At 41.1% G+C, this 22,488-nt stretch overlaps 1 protein-coding gene across 1 annotated transcript in view; it reads left to right on the top strand.

Moving 5' to 3' along the window:
- Positions 1-21,165, top strand: part of LOC126469209 (peptidoglycan-recognition protein SA-like) — a 69,861-nt gene extending 48,696 nt beyond the window's left edge. Inside the window, exon 4 of the mRNA XM_050096614.1 lies at positions 19,604-21,165. Coding sequence (XP_049952571.1) covers positions 19,604-19,788 — 185 coding nt within the window. The 3' untranslated portion in view covers positions 19,789-21,165. The remainder of the gene's footprint in view (positions 1-19,603) is intronic.
- The last annotated feature ends 1,323 nt before the right edge of the window (positions 21,166-22,488 follow it).

The following is a 22,488-nucleotide window of genomic DNA, read 5'->3' as shown; positions in this document are numbered from 1 at the left end:
ATAGCTGACGATGTCGTCGGGTCAATAGAGGGACACGTAGGGGTCGCGTGATGTGGAGCTCGATGTTCAACAATGGGTTTGAACAGTGTACTCCGGAACACCTTCACCAGTATTGTACTCTGTCGTCAGATCTGCCACAGATAGCTGCCTATCCTGGATTACACGGTGGGGATCCTCCGACCCGTACGTTTTGTGATGAAACCTTACGGCCTACTAGTGGTTTCACTGTCCTTCAACCACTTTCCATTGGTACTCACGCAATACAGCAGGCGTTCAGCTTCACCGATTTAGAGATTCTCGTTACAAGCCGAAGCGCCACATCAATGTCCCCTTTGTCAAAACCGCTTGCATCAATGGATGTCTGCATTTGCGGCCCGTATCTTCGCTGTAATGACCGCCCATTCGTCTCCCTTCTGCTTGTTTTTTTCCTTACTGGGTCACGTGGCCGCACCACCACCAGGAGGCATTCAATCTCGGAGTGTTCATAATGTTCCGGCTCGTCAATGCGCTTACAAAGAAAAAAAAGATAAGTTGTTGCACCTTCCGCAGGTCCCAGGTGAAATATTCCTCGTGCATGTGGGATACGTCAAGAAATTTTAACCATATTTGCATTTAAAAGGTAACAACGAACTTGCAAAGCATATAAATTTCACAAAGGCGCATGAGATAATTTTTAAAGGAAAGTATGTTTCCAACACTTACGTTACTGCGCTGAACAAGTTCAAAAGTCGATTTTATGTGATACATTATGTGATACACCCCGAGCTGTGCTGTATGCGGCATGGTATAGTCGCTTGCTGGCGTCCGCGGGCCCTCACTTCAAATCCGATCAACACCAAATATTTATTTATTACTTGCCATACCTGGAAGGTTCTCGAACTTTATGTTGTAATGATGCATATTCTCGAATGTTAATGTTTGCATGAATGGTAGCGCCTTCCTTCTGTACATCGTTTTCCGTGATGAAACGTGCTTTCAGTGCGAACAAGGGAACCATACGAACTTCCCCTCACCGTTAGATTCATATTGACAGGGTGTGTAGGACATTACTAGGACTTAAACGTATCAAAACAGGAAGACACAACTCTCAACCGTTTTCGAAAAGATAGTTTCAAAATTGTAAGTGTGCTTATGTACTTTTGAGGACAGCTAGTACTCAGACCGCAGCCGACCGAGTAAATGTTGTTTTATAAGCGCAGGGTCTCTGATTCGAATCGCGCTGTCGGCAGTTTCTTTTTTAATTCTCACGTACTTCTAACAGATTTATTGTGACCGTGCAAATAATCAATATTTGATTATTCATTTATTATTTTCCTAATCTTCATCCTGAAAAAAAGGGAATTGGACGTGAAAAAAGGATAAACAAAAATGTCCGATAAAATCACTATAATCATTTCATTCATATTATTATATCTAAATTTGTAACAAATATAATGTGTAACCTATGCAACACGGCACGAATCTGGATGAGACTGATCGTAGAAACTTGTAGACCAGTTTAAGTATTGCGACACACGGCACATGTAATCAGGCGAATTTTTGCAGGTGCATGCTTTCTTCATTGTTTCTATTATAAAACAGACTTCGTTTACATTCGTACATAGTTCTCGGTCGCCACACATTTTAAGGGCGTATCACGCATGTCGAAGCATATTACAGAATATTGCTACAGACAGCTTACAAAAAATAGCAGTACCGCAAGCGAGATTCAATCGTGCTTATGAACTATGCGCTAACTTGCTCGGCTGCGGGCCCTTGTAGAACACGAACGAAATGGCCTTGCGCAATGTGGCAGGTGGCATGTGTAAGGTAATTTACCCATCAACGCGCATGTGCAGCTGGAATGTGTTGCAGTCATTCAGAGTATTTAGAGTAGCGGAAGTACGGAGACGTGTTTTATTGTTACGTCAACTCGAGTTAAAACAGCGTGTTGTCGAGAGATACATCGTCGTTTAAAGTCTGTTTTGATGACGGTGCTACTGATAGGTCTACTGTAAATCGATGGGAAATAAGTGTGCGGTTGCGAGCTTGGAAAAGCCGTAATTGTTGATGAAATACGCAGCGGACGTCGGATCACTGCGAACTGACGATGAACATCGCAGACCCGTCGACGATCCGATTGAAAATCACCGTTGAAGCATAAAATATCGTATCGCAAACCATACTGAAATACCCAAGGAGCGTTTCTGCTCCATTATTGAATAATAATCTTGCGCCATGAGAACGCTCGTCCACACACCTCGCCCGCAGCTGAAGAGGCTCCTTACTCCCCGATCTTGCGCCTTTCGATTTTTTTTTCTACTACTCAGGAGACTTCAAGGGTAATCATTACGCTGCGGACGTCGAGGTGAAGGCAGCTGTCAAGTCTTGGATTCAAGAACGGTTGGAAGAAATGTTCAGTGACTGAATGATAGAAGAAGAAAGAAAAAGAGAACGTAGTACACGTTGGGAGAAATTTGGGCTTAACGGCGACAATGCGGAAAAATAAATATGATTTTGGAGCTTAAGGATTGTCCTTTTTGTCTGATCTTCATTATGATTTTTGTTCGTGGTCTACAAGCATGTGTGCATTACTTTTCAGCCAAACTTCACGCATAAGCACGGCTAAAATTTTCAAATTCGCTTCTCTCGAAAATGATTAACTATTGCGTCTCCGTTTTTACGCGCATTGAAATCCTAGTCATGCCCCACACACCCTGTCCATATGAATCAAATCGGCGATGGGAAGTTCTTACTGTCCCTAGTAAGTGTTGTGCTTCATTATCGATCCTGCTTTGGTATTTAACTCATGTTTGTGGTTACAGCGTGAAATGTTGTTAACCCTTACATATTATAAATTCCTCCCCCATGAACCATGCACTTAGCCGTACCGTAGGTGCAATCACAACGGCGGGGTATCTGTTGAGAGGCCAGACGAACGTATGGTTCCTGAAGAGGGGCAGCAGCCTTTTCAGTAGTTGCAGGGGCAGCAGTCGGGATAATTGGCTGATGTGGCCATGTAAAACTAACCAAAACGGCTTGCTTTGCTGGTACTGCGAGTGGCTGAAAGCAAGGGGGAAACGAAAACAGTAATTTTTCCCGAGGGCATGCAGCTCTACTATATGGTTAAATGATGATGGCGTCCCGTTGGGTAAAATGTTCTGGAGATAAAGTAGTCACCCATTCGGATCTCAAGGAGATGTCTACTCAAATTATTTAGAAAATTTTAAAAGGAAATGGATAGCTTTACAGCTAGATATTGTGGAAATTAGTGACGTTTGGTGGTCAAGTGAATATAGTGTTATAAATACAAAAATACAAAATGCAGGCTTAGGTTTAACAATGTTTCAGAAAACAGGAATGCTGCCAGGACACCATGAACAGCATAGCGAACGCGTTATTGCAGCCAAGACAGACACGAAGGCCTCACCCACCAAGCAGTACCAGCTTATATGCTAACTAGCTCCGCAGATGAAGAGACTGGAGAGATGTATTAGGAGATAATTCAGATAGTTAACGGAGATGAAAATTTAATATAATTGGTGACTGGAACTAGATAGTAGGAAAAGGAAGAGAAGGAAAAATAGATGTGTGGACTGGAGGAAAGGAATGAAAGAGGAAGCCACCTGGTAGAATATCGCACAGATCACAATTTAACTGTCGCTAACACCTGGTTTAAGAATCGTGTTTAAAGATTGTGTACTTGGAAGAGACCCGAAGGCATCGGAAGGTTTGATTATTTAATGGTAAGGCAGTGATTTCTTCAGAACAAGATCTTAAATTGTAAGATATTTCCAGTTGCATATGTGGTCTCTGACCACAATGTATTGGTTATGATCTGCAGATTTAAACTGAAGAAATTGGAAGAGGGTAGAAAATTGGAGAGGGGACATTGGGAAAGGAATACAGCGGAAGACGAATCGGTAGCTTTGAGATACGAAATAGTGAACACAACAAAGGATCAAATAGGTAAAAAGACTAGCCAAGTAGAAATCTTTGAAAACACAGGAGAGATTGAAATTGACTGATGAAAGGAGAAAATATAAGTGCTCCTTATGAAGCAGGCGAAAGGGAATACAAACGTCTACAAAATGAGATAGACAGGAAATGCAAAATGGCTAAGCAGGAATGCCTGGAGGACAAATGTAACGGTTAAGAAACATGTATCATCAGGGCAAAGACAGATACCGCCTACAGGAAAATTAGAGGCCTGTAGAGAAAAGAGAAGCTGCTGCATGAATATAAGCAGCTCGGGTGGAAAACCAGTACTAGGCAAAGAAGGGAAAGCTAAAAGATGGAAGGAGTATTAAAGGGTATCTACAAGGGGGATAAAATTGAAGGCAATATAATAGAAAGGAAAGAAAACGTAGATGAATATGAAATGGGAGATACGATACTACGAGAAGAATTTAACATTGCACTGAAAGACCTAAGTTGAAATAAGGCCCCTAGAGTAGATGAAATTCTTTCAGAGCTACTGTTTGCGTATGAGAACCAGTCACGACAAAACTCTTCCGTCTGGAGTGCAAGATGTACGAGACAGGAGAAATACCCTCAGACTTCAAGAACAACATAACTCCAATTCCAAGAAAGCAGGTGGTGACCGAACTGTCAGTTTAATAAGTCATGGTTGCTAAATAATAACACGAATTGTTTACAAAAGAATGGAAAGGCTGATAGAAGCCGACATCGTAGAAGATTAGTTTCGATACCGTAGAAATGTAGGAAGACGCGAAGCAATACTGACCCTACGATTTCTCTTAGAAGATCGGGTAAGGCAAGGCAAACCTACGTATATAGAAATTCAGAAGGTAACAGGGATAAAATAAGGGAGCAAAAGTCTATTTATAACTTGTACAGAAACCAGACGCAGTTATGACTGGAGGGGCGTGAAAGGGGAGCAGTGGTTGAGAAGGGAGTGAGGCAGGATTAAAAAAAAAAAATGTTCAAATGTGTGTGAAATCTTATGGGACTTAACGGCTAAGGTCATCAGTCCCTAAGCTTACACATTACTTAACCTAAATTATCCCAAGGACACACACACACACACACACACACACACACACACACACGCCAAAGGGAGGACTCGAACATCCGCCGAGACCAGCCGCACAGTCCGACTGCAGCGCCTAAGACCGCTCGGCTAATCCCGCGCGGCTGAGGCAGGATTGCGTGCTATCTCGATGTTACACAATCTGTACACTGAGCGAGCATTAAAGGAAACCAAAGAAAAATTTGGAGTAGGAATTAAAGTCCAGACTGATTACGTAGTAATTCTGTCAGAGACAGCACAGGACTTGAACCGACCGTTGAACGGATTGACAGGGTTTTGAAAGGAAGTCGAATCAAATCAGAAGATGTTGAGGAAAGTAGATTCGGAAACGAGATACTTAAAGCAGTAGATGAATTTTATTTGGACAGGAAAGTAACCGTCGATGGCCGAAGTAGCGCTTATATAAAACTTAGACCGGCAATGGCAAGAAGAGCGTTTCTGAACATATTTGTATGTAGTGAGCCCTGTATGGGAGCGAAACGTGGATGATAAAGAGTTAAGACATGAAGAGAATAGAAGCTTCTGAAACGTGGTGCTACAGAGAACGAAGAACATTAAACGAGCAGATCACGTAGCTAATGAGCAGGTAGTGAATAGAAATGAGGAGAAAAGAAATTTGTAGCACAAACACAACTTGACTAAAAGAAGGTATCGGTTCATAGGACACATTCTGAGACATCGAGGGATCTCCAGTTTAGTACTGGAGAGAAGAGAGAGAGAGAGAGAGAGAGAGAGAGACACTGTGTGTGTGTGTGTGTGTGTGTGTGTGTGTGTGTGATAAAAATCGTAGAGGGAGACAAATAGATGAATACAGTAAGCAGATTTAGATGCATGGTGGTTGCAGTAGTTAATCGGAGATGGAGGCTTGCACTGGGTAGAGTACCATGGAGAGCTGTATCTTTGGACTGACGACGACGACGACAACCAGCTTGTAAATTATAACCTGCAGGCGCATTTTTATCTGTATGCAATGGGCAATACCACGAACTGCTGCAGGGGTTTTGATACTGTTTTTGGTAATAGACAGACTGAACCGCTAGGAAGGTTCGTCTATATACGTAATTTATTACGGTTACATCAGCCAAGTCTAACGGCCGTAGATTCCTGGATCTACCCGTGCGAAGGTGGGGCGAGTCGGCAGTAAAATCAGTCGATTCTACTAAGAAATTCATCAAAGGATTAGTAGTTGGCCATCAATAAATAAATCCCTTAGATGCCTCTCAAACTTTTGATGGCTGGACACTTTTGTGAATTTATTTCTAGTATTAATTCCATGAACTGAACTGTTAGGCTGCGCGGGTTAGCCGCGCGGTCTGGGGCGCCTTGTCACGGTCCTTGCGGCTCCCCCCGTCGGAGGTTAGAGTCCTCCCTCGGTGTGTGCGGGAGGGGGGGGGGGGATCCATAGCGTAAGTTTAAGTAGTTTGTAGGCTTAGGGACCGATGACCTAAGTAGTTTGGTCCCACAAGAACTTGCTACAAATTTCCAATTTGAACTGCTGGTTTGTAAAAGAGATTATTATTTATGACAAATGCAATTAAGGAATAAATATATTTGGAAGCAGTAGTTAATACTGTAAGTATCCTGAAGACGCTTCTGCACGTCGTTTTGATTTCACAACACAGTGAAGTTCAAACGAGTCTTCGCCCTGATGAGCGCTTCACTTCCTTACCCGTAAATCAATGTAGTTGTAGGTGGAGACAGATGTACAAACAGCAAGTCCCAGACACTACAGACTGCGGGAAAGTGCAAGCGTAGAGTTGCCGTCATAGCTTGTACTGGGTATGGACGGCAGTGGGTGACGCAGCAATCTCCCCTGCTGCCACGTGCACTCCGACGGCTACGTCACGGACACCGTTGTGATATCAGACGAGAGTCCGGCAGTGCGGCAGTGGGCGCTATTGCAAGCGCGGAAGTTCTTGGTAGACGCCGGTAAACGCCGTCGACTGTACTCCACCGCCGCGGTTTCCGACGGGCGCTCTTTATCCGGGAAGTGCATGGCAAGTGGTTAAGGGGAGCCGGAGGTGCCTATGCTGCCCATGTTAAAATCACTAAGTTTGAGGAACATTTATGAATAAACTACCAAATAGAAAAATTTGAATTTTTTTTTACATATAGAGTGGTTTAGTATTGCAGTTATGACAGAGGGATTTTGGAGTATCTTTTCTAGTTTCCTTCCAATTATTTTTTTTATTAATGACCCAAATTTTTTTACAAATAATTTCTTTATAATTAAACTGAAATGAAACTACTGAACATATTGCCAAATGGCTGTGTTACAATGTAAGTTTGACCACTAGGAGTGCTGTATAAAAATTTCATCTCTCTAGCTTGAGTGGATTTTGAGAAAATGTTCCTTATATTCGAAAAATTCTAATTTACGGGAAATGGCTATCAAAGTTTCTCAATACATTCCTGCACTATAGGATGGATTATCAGGGTCTTCTTCTTCATCCTCCAAAAGCTTCCTCTTCTGTCTTCTTTTCTGGCCTGTTGTTCCATCATACTTCATATTCCTTTCTCTTCTTTCTGCTCCTCTTATCCTTTCTCTGTCAATATTTCCTAGTGGTCATACAGTGTTCACCCCAGCTGTAAATCCTAATGCCTTCAGAACTTCACACTGTTCCCTTGGTTGTAGGTTGCTATTGCATCATAAATGCCAAAGTGCAGTGTTTTTATGCTTACAAACACCCTTTCAGGAATCACTTTCCGAATCAAATTGTTTACGCTCTCATTAGGATTCTACGTCTTTCCGTGTAGACATTTGTGTAACAATTCTGGCTGTGCTAAGTCATGAAAAATTGGTTTTATTGTTCCCTCCTGATTCTTGTACATACTGCATATTACCCGCTTTACACAAGAAGTGTAATACTACCAACAACAGGCGCAACACTGAACTAATTCGAAACGGTAAACAGCAAAGAGACGATGTTCCGCGCTCTTATTCATTGTAGTATCGCAACTTGGTATTAGTGTTAATTTTCTTTTCCCTACGTTCTTCTTCTTCTTATATACACGGTTACTAAAACGTGACATCGTAACCAGAACAAAAGTGTACAACAATATTAAATGGAGCAAGATATTCGAAATTCTGAGGAAAATAGGAGTACGCTGTAAGGAAATACGGGTAATATTTGTCACAGAAAACAATGTAGCCAACCCTTGCACACTCGCTGCATGCGTAACATAAGGCGCTGTATGCGCAACAGGCCGAGAAAATCAAAAGCAGTTCGCCAGGAAGTAACGAGAGGGTGTTAGATGCATTCAGCGGCCGCCCATTTCCTCTGCAGGCGTGGGGGAAAATGGTAATAACTCCACTTCTAGGGCGAGTAGAACAATAATTCAAAGTTTACATTAAAGAGGAATGTTCCAATTAATTTTCGGTAGCAAAAAAAATCGTAATTTTTTGGATTTGACCACCTCTGGCTCCCCTTAAGTGCAGCAGCCGGTAGCCAGAAACAGCAAAACCCATTTCCTCTCATAGACGATAGCGCCAACCGCGTGAGCGATTGACTGTGAGGGACGGGTGGAGATGCGACTATCTTCCACGTGCTCACATATTTGTTTTTGTAGGTGAGACGAGTCGTGGAAGACTAAACATAGTTGTCTTAAAGGATGAAACTACCTGTTTCACTAGAGCAACGACATACTTGAGCATAAAGACCATTACATCTACACTCCGCAAGTCATCTCTCTGAGGAAGAGTACTTTGTGTACCAGTTTCACTTCGTGTTTGTCACCTATGGTTTACGGGAAGAAAGTATGCTGTCAAGTCTCCGTGTGAGCTCGATTCTTTCTAATTTTATCTTGGTGGTGTTTTCGCGAGATACAAGTAGGAGAAAGCAATATGTTGGTTGATTCATCTGGGAATGTACATTCCTACATTACCAGGAGACCACACCGTGATTAAGAACCCCTCTCTTGCAGCATCGGCCACGAGTTGGCTGCGGGTTCTCCATGACGCTTTTGCGCTAATTTAACCTGTGCTGCTCTTCTTTAGATTTCTCTATTAATTCTGTCTGGAACGGATCCCAGACTGTCGAACAATATTAAAGTATTCGTTGAACGAGTGTTCATAAAGCGCCCTTTTGTTGGTGGACAAGATTTCATGAGGATTCTTCCAGTGAATCTGTCTGATATCTGAACAACCCGCGGTTACTTTTGTGATCGTTACAATTTAAATCGCTCTGTGAGCAAACACCTAGATATTTTGTGGAAGTACTGCTTCCAGTGATTGTTCTCCAATCGTGTACTCGTGCAGTAAAGGGTTAGTCTGGCCATATATTCGTATTACGTTAAATTTGTCTCTGTTTAGGGTCAATTGCCACTCCCATCACCAAGCGTCTATCTGGTGCAGATCCTTTTGCATTTCGGTACAATTTTGCAGAACGGCGACTTCTCTGTGTACAACAGTATCTGCGAAAATCTCGTGGTACTCCGATGTTATTTACTAGATTGTTTATACACATTGTGAAAAGTCTCTTTGGACATGCCCGAAGTTACTTTTACTTCTGAAGACTTCTCTTCGTTCAAAATGATATGCTGTGTTGTGTTGGTAACACTCTCTTCGATCTGGTCACACAGTTCGTCTGAAAATTCCGTGGCTCGTATTTTGTTGTTCAGGCGGAAGTGCAGACCTGCAGCGAACGTTTTCCGGAAGTCAAGAAACACGGCATGTACGTGAGTGCGGCATCTACTGCCTTCCGGGACTCGTGGACGAACAGAGCGGGCCGGGTTTCACACGATCGTTGTTTTCAGAACTGATACTGGTTCCTACAGAGGAGATTTTTAGTCTCCAGAAATACCACAATATGCTAGCATAAAACGTGTTCCAAAATTCTACAATAGACCGCGGAGGAAATCTCCGACCTGGTCGGGAGTCGAACCCGGATCCGCTGCATGGCCGTCAGACGCGCTGACCACTCAGCCAATGCGCGGGCGAGAGACAGACTGCACTGCTGCTAGGAGGCGGCGAAGTTGTTTCACATATTGTGTGGAATCGAATTGGTACCCCGACATGTCCAATAGCCTTTCCCCTGTTGAGCGATTTTATCTCTTAGTCACTTACTTCGATATACTGTTTTCATTCGTGCAACTGTTTAAAGGAGAAACTACAAGGCGATATTCCTCTGTGAAACAGTTTTCCGAAAAGACGTTTACCATTTCAGCCTTTTCTGCGTCACCCTCTATTTCAACGCTTCGATCCGTTTACTGATTTAACGTGAGACCTAAATTTTTAGAATTTTCTGTCAAGTCGGTAGATAGAATTTTGTTTTAGAATTCGTTCAACGTTTCACGCACAGCGCTGCTTCGGCTAATTTTGGCTTCGTTTAGATTTTTTTGTCTGTGAGGATCGGCTACGTTTAAATTTGCAGTGAAGCTGTCTTTATTTTCGTAGCATTTTCTTAACACTGTTGTCGAATCACAGTGGTCTTTCCAGTCCCGCACAATTTTGTTCGCCACATACTTGTCTAAGTGTACTCTATGATGATCTTCAACTTTGACCATTGAGGCTCAACATTGTCAGCGCTGGAAATCAAATTTCCATGTTGACCTGTCAGGTATTCTGGACCTCTTTCTTGTCACTGTTGCTAAACAGAAATGTTTTTCTGCATTTCTTTGTATTCCTATTTACAGCCGTTTTCAGTTGCATTGTGACGGCCTTATGATCACTAATTCCATATTTTATGCCGAGTCGACAAGTTGGGTTATGTTTGTCACAAGCCGATCAAAGAATGTTATTTTCACGAGTCGGTTCTCTGATTAAATACTCAAAGTAATTATCGGATCACACACTTAGAACAATTCCACTCTATTCTTTATCCCTACCACCCATCCTAAATACACGAGTCTCCCTATCTGTGGCTGGTACAATCTCCACCTAAAATTACAACTTGACTAGGAAATTTACGCGAAATGTTATCAAATTTTCCTCTCATATGTTCCGCCACTACAACTGCTGCTGAGACGAGGGATCTGTAAAAGCGTAAGCACTTTTCACCAGATTTATTTCCACATTCTGAATATGTACTAATCTCACTAGATTTCATCGTATTTCTTATATACACACCTCCACTACCAGCGTTCAGCCTTTCTTTGCGATTTACATCCCGGAGGAAGAGGAGGAGATTAGTGTTTGACGCCCCGTCGACAGCGAAGTCATTAGAGATTAAGCACAAGCTCAGATTAGGGAAGGATGGAGAAGGAAATCAGCCGTGCCCTTTCGAAGGAACCATCCCGGCATTTGCCTGAAGCGATTTAGGGAAATCACGGAAAACCTAAATCAGGATGGCCGGACGCGGTTTTCAACTATTGTCCTCCCGGATGCAAGTCCAGTGTGCTTAACCACTGCTCCGCCTCGCTCGGTGATAGACATTCCAGTCAGAAGTTAGAATTTAACTGCTATTGAAATCTGCTTTCAGCCTGTTTTCTGTCACTAGTACTATGTGGCCATTTTACCGTGTATAAGCGAGACATTTCCTGAGACGCTCCTGCAGTTAACTAATACTATATAAACATTTTCTTTCTCTGATCTGCTATGACCACTGCTACCCTGTCTGGACTCAGTATGCGTCTTATCGAGCCTGGGACTTCTCGATCCTAATAAATTAAATAAATAAAACTCACACATGTGCACGCCTCACGTATTCTGCTACTCTAGTAGCTGTTTCCTATGTAGCGCCCACCTGACATGTTAAGTGGGTTTCCCACATTTCTCCACCTGATAGAGGACGTCGAAAAAATCTGCATCCGGGACAGTCGCAGAATCGTCTGGGCCTCTGGTTAGGCCTTTCATTCTGCTGGAAACCAGAGAACCACCATCGATTGTGGGAACGACGCTGCAAAACGACAGCTCTGCTTCCACCCTGCGCGAGGCTAGCTGTATTCAGCCAATCAGCCAGCTGCTCATAGGAACCGAGGACGGCGTCTGAATCCAGGCGGCGGGCGTCATTCGTGCCGGCATGAGCCACGATTTGCAGCCGGGTCTACCCAGTGCGCTCGGTCGCTGCCTCCACATCTTAGACGACTTATCCCTCCCTCCTTCCCTCCCCTCCCCGTCTCTGTAAGCAAATAATGGTCACTATCGTTTTCCGGCCTACCCGCAATGTCCATGAGGGGCTCCACCGCCGGAGTAACTTTGGAGCTCCCGATGACAAGAAATCGCTTCCTCTGCCTTATCCGCGCATCTCCGGCCACAGTTCCAACAGCAGAGGCACCCTGTGCTGGCTCAGATGCACTTTGAACAGTGGGCAATCCCTCAAGCCTGTTTTTGAGACGTAAGGCGACAACTGTGCGGCCGTTACGCTTTTGTGCTGTACGTGTCCCTTCACGTTTACACTTCACTACAACATCGGATACAGAGGACCTTGGGATGTTTAAGAGTGTGGAAATCTCACATACAGACATGTGACACAAGTGACACCCAATCACCTGACCATGTTCCGTGAGTTCCGCGGAGCGCCCCATTCTGCTCTCTCTCTCTCTCGATGTCTAATGACTACTGAGGCCGCTGACACGGAGTACCTGGCAGCTCAATGCACCTAATATGAAAAACGTATGTTTTTTGGGGTGTCCGTATACTTTTGATCACTTAGTGTATGTTCAGAAAACCATTCATACATTCTTGAGCCCGATGAACTTCTCTGTTGTCTTGATGTGCGTATGTGAATAATGGCGTCTTGCTAGGTGACAGACTCCAAACGTTTATTGTAGGCAGTTCTCATCTGACGGCAGGTTGAGAGAGAGAGAGAGAGAGAGAGAGAGAGAGATGTGTGTATGGTAAACCCCTTTCCTCAAAAATATTTCTCTTCTTCATTCCTCCTGTGTTACCACAGATGAAATGTCACAAGATCTCATTTGTACTAATATTGCAGTACACAGGAAATGCCTATTTGTTTCACCGCCCTGAGTGGAATGCATAAGTTCTAATAAATGTTCACCAACCTGCTGTCTTCTATAGTACGTGTTCCCTGTGCAGAAAACAGCATGTAGGTCGTGAATATGTTACGTTGAGGGTATAAGAAACTTAGCGAGAAACTGTTACTTTAGAAATAATTAAATCTCCAATTGGTTTGTTTATATGGGTTGCCACTCGGTTTTAATCAACAGAATACGAGACTGTACAATTACATTTCACTTTAGAGTCACAAATAATTTCTGTTCTTCAACAAATAAATGAACTGCGTATTTTCTTCATTACAGCTCTCACATGTACAAACTACACATTGTAAGTTAAGTCTTAACTGACACCGCGGCATACGACATGAGACTGCGAACCAACTCTGATATTTACAAACCATAGATTACTAATAGTCTTAACTGACACCGATCGCGGCATAGAACGTGTCTCTCCTCTGACATTGTCGAACCAACTATGATCTTACAGCCGAACCATTTCACCCGCCATGCAAGTTAGGCGCAATTCGAAGATACCGAAGTGCATCGTCTGCCTTTTCATTTACCAGTTATGTATTATTCTGCTGATTATTAATGCTTGTAAAATAATGGAAGCTTATTGAGAGATGCTTTAGTTTCAACTGCAAGCAAATACACTGTTTAGTTTGTCTAATATTAACAGAATAGCCAATCGCGGTGAAGGGCCACGATTTAGGCGGTCTTTCTCACGATACCCGTGCCGAACAAACCATCTGTTATCGGTACCTCATACCACATTACGTCATTTTGTCACTACTGCCTTCTGAAATGCTCTAAAAGCAGCTTCTTGGACCTCAACATGATGGCTGCAAAGCCAGAAATATTACAGCTGTTCTCTCGCTAACAGGATGATACGGAAGTTCATTCACTGCCTGCAGCAATTAGATTTGTAAGCGATTTTGATTCAAAAGCCTTGAAACGCGTCTTCGACTCCAGTGAGGAACTCTTTCCGACCATAATTCTGACGTGTTTCGCTGCCTGCTGGCCGCTTGGTGTGGCCGAACGGTTGTAGGTGCTTCAGTCTGCGCTACGGTCGCAGGTTCGAATCCTGCATCGGGCATGGATGTGTGTGATGTCCTTAGGTTAGTTCGGTTTAAGTAGTTCTAAGTTCTAGGGGACTGATGGCCTCAGATGTTAAGTCCCATAATGCTCAGAGCCATTTGAACCATTTAGTTTCGCGGCCAAGTGGTTTACACCATTGCTGGTAGGCACTCTGAACAGTCTGCCTCAAATCACCAACGGATCCAACAGCTTCACACACCGTATGGCAATGGGCACGGCCAAAAGCAACTGCCCCTTTTTGACATTCTTGTCACGCTCTTACATTCACCCATGTTTACGTAAAATGTCCTTTTGAGACACGAGCACCTCACTTGTTGCTGCTGCCCTGTGCTCATGCATAGCCAGTGCGCGCGCGATTGAGCACACGACTCGAGCACTGCGCCATCAGTAAAGCCTTAACGATCCATCTATGCTTAATTTTTTGTGTGATGATTGAGTATTTACTGGCTCATACCTCATGGTAAACGTAAAATGACTAATAAATTGCGCTAGTTTATTTCCTGCTATTGCCAAGCATTGCACACTGACATGTATTTCTTTATGCTGAAAAGAACTTTCGTTCCTTAAAGGGCTAATCGAGGATTCGTCCTCTACTAATCTAGCATGCAAGAACACAGGGGAAAAAATGTCAGTCACTTAAGAGTGCTCTGGCTGCTTTGGTGCGCTGTAGAGCCGGTCGGTAGTTTGGAATATGCATAACAAGATGGGTCGACTTGGAAACTTGACAGAATTCCAGCAAGGAACCATCATGTTCGGGTATGGCCGTGACCACACCTCAAACTAAGTTCGCCTATCTGTTGTAACACTGTGGACTGTCCAGCGTATTTTAACAGATGGTGTATCGCTCACAGCCATGCAACACTGCCTACGAATAGTAGTGCATATAATTGAGGATGTAGGTTGCAAGTGCTACTCTGAGATGAAAAGGTTGTTATAGGTTCGGAATTCATGGCCGTTCAGGAGTCTGATAACTCAAGAGTTGATACTGTAAATTTCCGTCCAAAAATTGCGAAGGAAGTTTTGTGCAGTGGTCATTTGGAATCGGGTATCTCGCTCTAGGGCAATACCCACAGAGGCCACAAATCTCCACGTCGTAACTGAGCAGAACATTGCAGAAACCAGACAGCAGGTGACTAGAGGCGTGTAGTGCGATCTGCTGACAATGCAAGGTGTCAAGTGCACAGACAGCCCACTGAGGCGTTTGTCCACAGTGGGTGCAAGGTGTAACTAAGGCTGAATGTGGTTCTGTGACGAATGTACTTTGCAAACTGCTCGAAAGATGGTCAGCTTCAGATTATGTTGGGTACTCGAATCTTGGGGCCTTTTGTCCCCGTATCGATGTCACTTCCGGCAGGGCAATCTCCAACTGACCATTTATTCTGACTAAAATCAGCGCTCCGACAGGTTTTTACTCACAGTCGGCACCTTGTCGCGGTCTTCTTTGACCTACATAAGGTGTATGACATAGCTTGGCGCCATCACAATTTAGCTACCCTCTACAACTGGGGCTTTTGTGGTCCCCTTCCGACTTTTATCTGTGAGATTTTATGTCACTGCTCTGCTGGGCTGGAGTTGCCACTTCACTCAGCGCTCCTCAGATTCAGGAGAATGGCATCCCACAGGGTCCTGTGCTAAGTGTTACACTCTTACTCATTGCTATCAATGGGCTTGTGACCTCCGTTGGGCCTCTGGTTACCTCGGCATTGTACATCAACGATTTTTTGCTAAAAATGTAAGCATGTCATTTGGCCTGGACAGACACAGGACGTTGAACAAGAGAAAGAACTCAAATCAGTTGACTAGGCTTGAAATGAATGATGGAAACACAAGATCCTTGAATGAATATAAAAGTATTTAAGAATCTTCCAAAGAAGACAGCTGTTGCCTAAAACCATAAACCAGTATATCAAAATTACATACATTGAAAGAACTTGCTCTATTTTGGAATGTGAAGTAAATGGAAAAATACCATTAATAAATATGTAGTTCCAGTGCTAACTTACACTTCTTATCTCATTAGCTGGACAAAACGGGCCCTGAAATACAGAAGTAAATTTTGTAAGTTGTTCTGTGGGATTTTTAAAACTCTGGTAACAATGCTTCAGGATTCACTAAGGGCTCCATTTACCTACTGTCTAGTCCCTTAATTGAAATACATGTAGGTAGTATGTTCTGCTTCAGAGATGTTGGCAAAGTTTCAGTTGTCAGTGAATTTTTGAGATATTTCTCCTGATACCCTTAGTTTGTTGCTGTTCAAAATATGTTAAGTCCAAAAGAATCACTCCCCAGATTAAGTAGTGCACTAAATCTGTCTTCTCAGTAGTTAAAGATACAGGGTGCTTATAAATGGTGGAAAAATCGAAATTTCTTATGACTTCATTAAATTCTATAGTCTTCCCTGATTATATTGATATATACGTTATAGGGTTTCATATGAAAAATGACTTACATGTACCAAATTTTGAAGTTAGTCATGTATGCTGCCATGCCCCATTATTTCTGATACAGAAAGCAGTATTATTTCGAAAAGAACTGTGAACTTAGTTTTCAGCAAATATATGTGTGTGATACATTGTGTATGTTGGTAACAATGTAGGTGTCTAGTCTCTGTAAATGATTATCTTTGCTAGTATTTACTTTTGTTTCTCTGAAGCAGGTTTTTGATATTTTACTGAATGTTTATTGCCCAAGTACATATCCTGTAGTGTGCAATAAATACGAACTATACCACCATCAATATATTCAATAAAAGGAAATTCTTTGGTAACCAGTTCACAAACAAAGCAAGCCACACTGTTGTAAGTAACCAATGTATCAGTTCTTCAGGGAAGACACTCCCACATGGCACACCTCCTGGTGATTCAAACTTTTGTGTGACAATGACTCTGTTTGTCCACGGATTTGTTGTTTGTTGATGTGGGCATCTTATCTTCTTTGATAAAGTGGAAAAATGTAAACAATGTAATGGTGTAGGCTGTCTCCAAATAACTGAACAACAAAGTAGCAGGAAGGGTTTAGCTTCAAAATTAGTTGTTCTGTTTAGATCTTGCAATAAATCTACCTCGAAAATGACTTGGAACATTCTGCACAATTCACATGATGTGAATTTGAAGTTAGTATATGCAATAGGAAAAGGAAAAAAGGCTACTAATGTTTTGTGGTTTGATGGATCCTCCTCCCAGTAGGTTCAGCAAGTACACAAAAATACTTCTATGTGCCTTGACAGTTGTCTAAAGCATCTATCAAATGAAATGTGCAGTAGAAGAAACTGTAAATATTAGTGGAACCAGCGACATTGCTGTTGCACTTGATGGTACATAACAATGTCGAGGACATCGTTCCAGGAATGGTGTTGTAAGTGCTACTTCTCTGGAGAATGGAAAAGTTGTTGATGTTGAGTGATTATCTAAGTACTGCCACACCTGCCATGGTAGCACTGAAGGACATATTGAACATCTGTGTTCTAAGAATTAAGATGGTTACAGTGGAAGTATGGAGTGTGATGGAGTTCTAGAAATATTTCAGGGGTCATCGCCACTTAGAATGTTAGATATACAAAGTACCTAAGCGATGGGAATCTTAAAGCTTTCAATAAAATTGAGTTCAATGTTTATGTTGATACATTAGTAACAAAACTGGAATAATGTGAACATGAGCAAAAGAGGATGGGTGCTAGACTGAGGAAGCTACAAAGAGAAATGAAAGGAAAGTTGCTATCTGATGGAAAATCTCTGTCTGGCTGAGGCAGATTGACATAAACTGAAATAGATCTTCTTCAGGAGTTACTATGAACTGGTCATTAGATGAACTGCACCTCTGAATGATACAGCAATGAGAAAAGCTGTGTGGGCCACCAACTTTAAATTGTCCACAAAAGACCACCCTGTTCAGACTTTGCCCTAAAGGAGCAGATTATTGGTGTGGTTACCAAAAAGCAACAGAACGTGGTGAAATATGCCATCATAAGCATCCTCTTCCTGAGCCTGTTATGAATTAAATAAAACCAATTTTTAGAGACCTGAGTGACCCTGTTTTGCTTTGTAAATGTCTTCATGGGGGCACTCAGAATACCAATGAAAGTTTCAACCATTGCATATGGGAAAGATTACCCAAGAATGTTTTTGTAGGACTAAATACATTAAATGTTGGTGTAATAGATGCAGTGATGTGTATAAGTGATGGAGTGATAAGAAGGTTGGAAGTCTTGAGAAATTTAGGCATAAATTGTGGCTCTAATATGGAAGGTAAGTTGCTTGCATTTGACTGACAACAGGTGCATGAAGCTGAAAGATTTGCTCTCAAAGTTACCAAAGAAGCAAGAAGTGCTAAAAGGAACGCCAAGAGGAAGCTGGAAGACGAAGAAATTCTGCGGATGAAAGCTGTGTGTCAGGAATGTTCTGAGCCACAGTTTAATTGCACTCTTCATTCACAATTTCCTGCAAGTTGTATTTTTCACAATTCAGGTACAAATACTTTGTAAAGTTTCCAAAGCATTGCTCTTAATTTTTTTCTGTAACTTGTTATAGTCCATGCTTATGTAGTATACCAAAGCATTATTGCAGAATCAACTAAATTATAGAAAAATAACATTTTATTAGGGAAAAATTATAAAAATTAAAATGTAAGATTTGATATTTTTTAGTCTTGTAATATACATAGTAGGTGGAATTAAATAGGTCTAGTACCTCAGCTGTCATTTCATGCATATCTGGTAAAAATAAAGTCTCCTTCAAATGTGTAGCCTAACATTGGATTAAATTGTACCTCAAATTGAGGAAGCATTTTGGAAAAAAAATTGCATCAATTTCTTTGTAGTTTTTTTAATAACACTAAGCAGGTTCAAAAATATTCAAAATACTTCTAACTTGTCTGATGTGTAAGTTATCATACTGAATTGCTCAGTCAGTCATTATCTTAAATGAACCTTCAGGTGTGAGACAATCTTGGCTTTTCATTTGTATCAATCTACAGCACTTAAAATGATACCCATACATTCATAAGCATAGTTGTAAAGCTTGGTCAACATTATTTGGCATACTTTGGTATACATCACTGAACTCCACAGTAGTAATCTTCCATACCCCAAGAATATCCTCTATTTTTGGTAAGATTGAATAACTGAGGTGTGTGTTTTGTTCCAAAACCACAATCTGCCCTTTCTAGCAGAAATGGTGGCACTTTCAGTGACTGATTTCTAAGAAGAATCTTCTTGAATATCTTACACATGTAGAAAAAGACAGTACACATCTGTGTCTCATAGTTTCAGATGGATTATTGCCTGTCCTTCAGAGAGCTGTCACTCAAGATTTTCTTAAAGTTGGGTGTGTGTTTCTGGGCAGTAGCACACTAATCACCTAAGCAAATGATGGGGACTGCCACTAATCTTACCACTTGGCACTAAACTCCCAGAGTGCATTCACAAGCATCAATGCCAGGTGTTATGTACTCTGCATTTGACTTTGGTCTGTGCATGACAATGTGACTGAATCCTCAGCTATGTCTCTCTTGGTCTTTCCAAAGCAGTATATCAAGAAGTGTATGGCTACTGTTGTGACTTTGTGTTGTGGTGTGTTGCAGATACTTTACCACCACGGGCACAACTGGAGGCACTGAAGAAGCTGCTGGAGTGTGGCGTGCAGTTGGGAGAGCTGTCAGAGGACTACAAGCTGTTGGCAGCACGCCAGGTAGTGGCCACACAGAGTCCTGGATTGGCCCTCTACCAGGAACTGCAGACATGGCCTGCCTGGGTTGAGCAGCCCTGAAGCTGCTGGATTGACTTTGATTCCATCTATCTCAGTGCCACACCTGTATATGATGTTTCCAATACATCTGCTGATTGAAAGTTTTATTGGTTATTGGGGAATCTGACGTCTTATAATCCACCTCAAGGAGAAGTTTTTCTCCACTTGGTACAAAAAGCTTTGAGTGATATGTTACTTTATTATCTGAGAAACACAATTAGATGAAATTTGTTACTCTGAGGATATGGAGTTTGGTATGAAAGATAAAACATTGTAAATTATTAATAATTCTTCCTCTTCCCCCCCCCCCCCCCCCATCAACTTCTCTCTCCTTCTTCACATACACACAATGATTCAAATATAAATAACATAAGAAAATGCAGATAATCCACAAAATGTATATCAGATTTATAGAAAAATATTAGAGATATCATCGTTTTTTACCCTTAAGAAAGTAAAAATACAAAATGCTGTAGTCCATAGTAATTTGTAATGGTACAGAATGTTAAAAACTGAATTGATAGGATTTTTCCTAATTTTACTGATTGTAAAAAGTGCAAGCAAAAGTAGAATTAATGTTTTAGTTCTGTCTTACAAACAAAACCATTTTGACTTAAAATTCTTTAAACCTATATATCTAAGGGTAAACTCTAGCACCCAAAAAAAATATACCTTTGAAGGAAAGAAAATAATAATGTGAATTGAATAGAAATGCAGTCCGACAGAACCTATACCTCAGTTATCATTAAAGTGTCAACACCTTTAAAATTTAGTTCTAAACTGGTCCTAATCTTATTAATTGTCAAAAACTCATGACATTAATGAATAATAAACTTCTGGTTATTTCATTATAAGGCCAGTTTGAAATTAATAAAGGTTAAGAGTAATTCAGACTGACCTACTTTACACACTGTTGCAATACATTGGTTCCTAAAAAAAAATATACTGAGAAAATAGAATGTTGTACAAGAAATTATTTAATGTGACAAATTGTGCATACTTGCATATTCACAGTAAATAAAATTTCCAAAAGTAACCCTATCTTCCTTGGTTTTAACTAAGATTGTATTGCACTATATTTCATCAGTTTCATTTTAATTTTGAAAAACTCTGTGAAGATCCTACGCAAAGAAATAGAAGCTAGCAGAAAAGAAATTATGTAATTGACTCTTTAATGTCACAGTTTACCCCACAAGAGATTTAACATGCTCTAGTTAGTTCTTGAAAATTATGTAGTCAAGTATCCAACTTCTAGAGAGTACCAATGTGTGCTTCACTGCTTCTACTGTAATCATTCTTTGTAATATAATCTGTTATATTATTATGATTACGTATTATGATTATGGTGTTTATGTTCTTTCGGATGTTTCAAGAAAATACAAGATTTCCCATAACTTGCTGGTGTGTCTATCTCATCTCTAAGAAATTTCACACAATGATTTCATGATGCAGCTGAACAAAACCTCTTTATTAAGTTCAGGTTGAGGACCTTCTAATTCAAACATAGATGTATTTACTGCAATAGTATATAGTAATCTGTTATTTTGAGTATACTATTTGTTGCAGCATAAATAAATAGGGTGGATATAAACTTATTTACTTCTTAAAAATGAAATATGGGAATAATTTAGTTATTTATATAACATAAAATGGCAAATGAAAAAATAAGATGCTATTAATGTAAGAAAAACTTCACATGGAAAAAAAAAAAATTTGGAAAAAAAGAGGTTGATGCTACATAAAATCCACTTCACTAATTTGCTCTCAGCTATTTAAGTCATTCACATTATATGGCTTCCATCAGCTCTAACATTTTACTATTAGCATGCGAGTTTGTTAAAGCAATTTTTGTTTTTTATTTAGTCAGTTTACCAGTGCATCTTCATCACCTATTGCAATATTATGAGAAGGAAAGTTGCCACTCACCATATAGGAGAAATGTTGAGTCTCAGATAGGCACGACAAAAAGATTTTAACACTTAAAGCTTTCGGCAAGTGGCCTTTGTCAACAAAACACATGCACGTGCACACACATCATCTGCGGCTCTGCATCTCTATCTGGTGACTGGCAACTTTCCTTCTAGTAATATTGTTACATTCCATCCTGGATTTTTCATAACATGTTGCGTCATTCAAGAATAAGTTTTTTCTGTGGAAAAAGTGCTAAAACACACATTCTTGACTGTAGGTCAGGCTTTTTTTTTGGGGGGGGGGGGGGGGGGGAGGAGGAGAGGAGAGTAAAACAAATACAATTTTTAAAAATCACAGTACATCTACATTTACATTTATACTCCCCAAGCCACCCAATGGTGTGTGGCGGAGAGCACTTTACGTGCCACTGTCATTACCTCCCTTTCCTATTCCAGTCGTGTATGGTTCGCGGGAAGAACGACTGTCTGAAAGCCTCCTTGTGCTACTTTCAATGCATATAATTCTGAATCCATTATGTCACCCAAGATTATGAATGAGGTCTGCTCAGATTAATTTCAGCTATTTAGTTAATTGTGTGTTTCACTGATCAATCTCATGGTAACCATTATGATGGGGGATGTGTCAAGTGCATTAGAAATGCATATATTATATCCATAGATTTATTCGTATCCAATACATCAATTGTATAGAAAGATTGTCAGAGATATGATTTTAATATATTTTGAAAACTATTACTGCTGTCTGGCAGACATTTTATTTAATCTGCTAATTTATTGAAAAGTTTTATAG

This window comes from Schistocerca serialis, chromosome 1, assembly GCF_023864345.2.
Source record: "Schistocerca serialis cubense isolate TAMUIC-IGC-003099 chromosome 1, iqSchSeri2.2, whole genome shotgun sequence".
NCBI classification, from domain to species: domain Eukaryota; kingdom Metazoa; phylum Arthropoda; class Insecta; order Orthoptera; family Acrididae; genus Schistocerca; species Schistocerca serialis.
The sequence above is the reverse complement of the archived record's forward strand: the minus strand, read 5'-3'. Positions and strand labels throughout refer to the sequence as shown.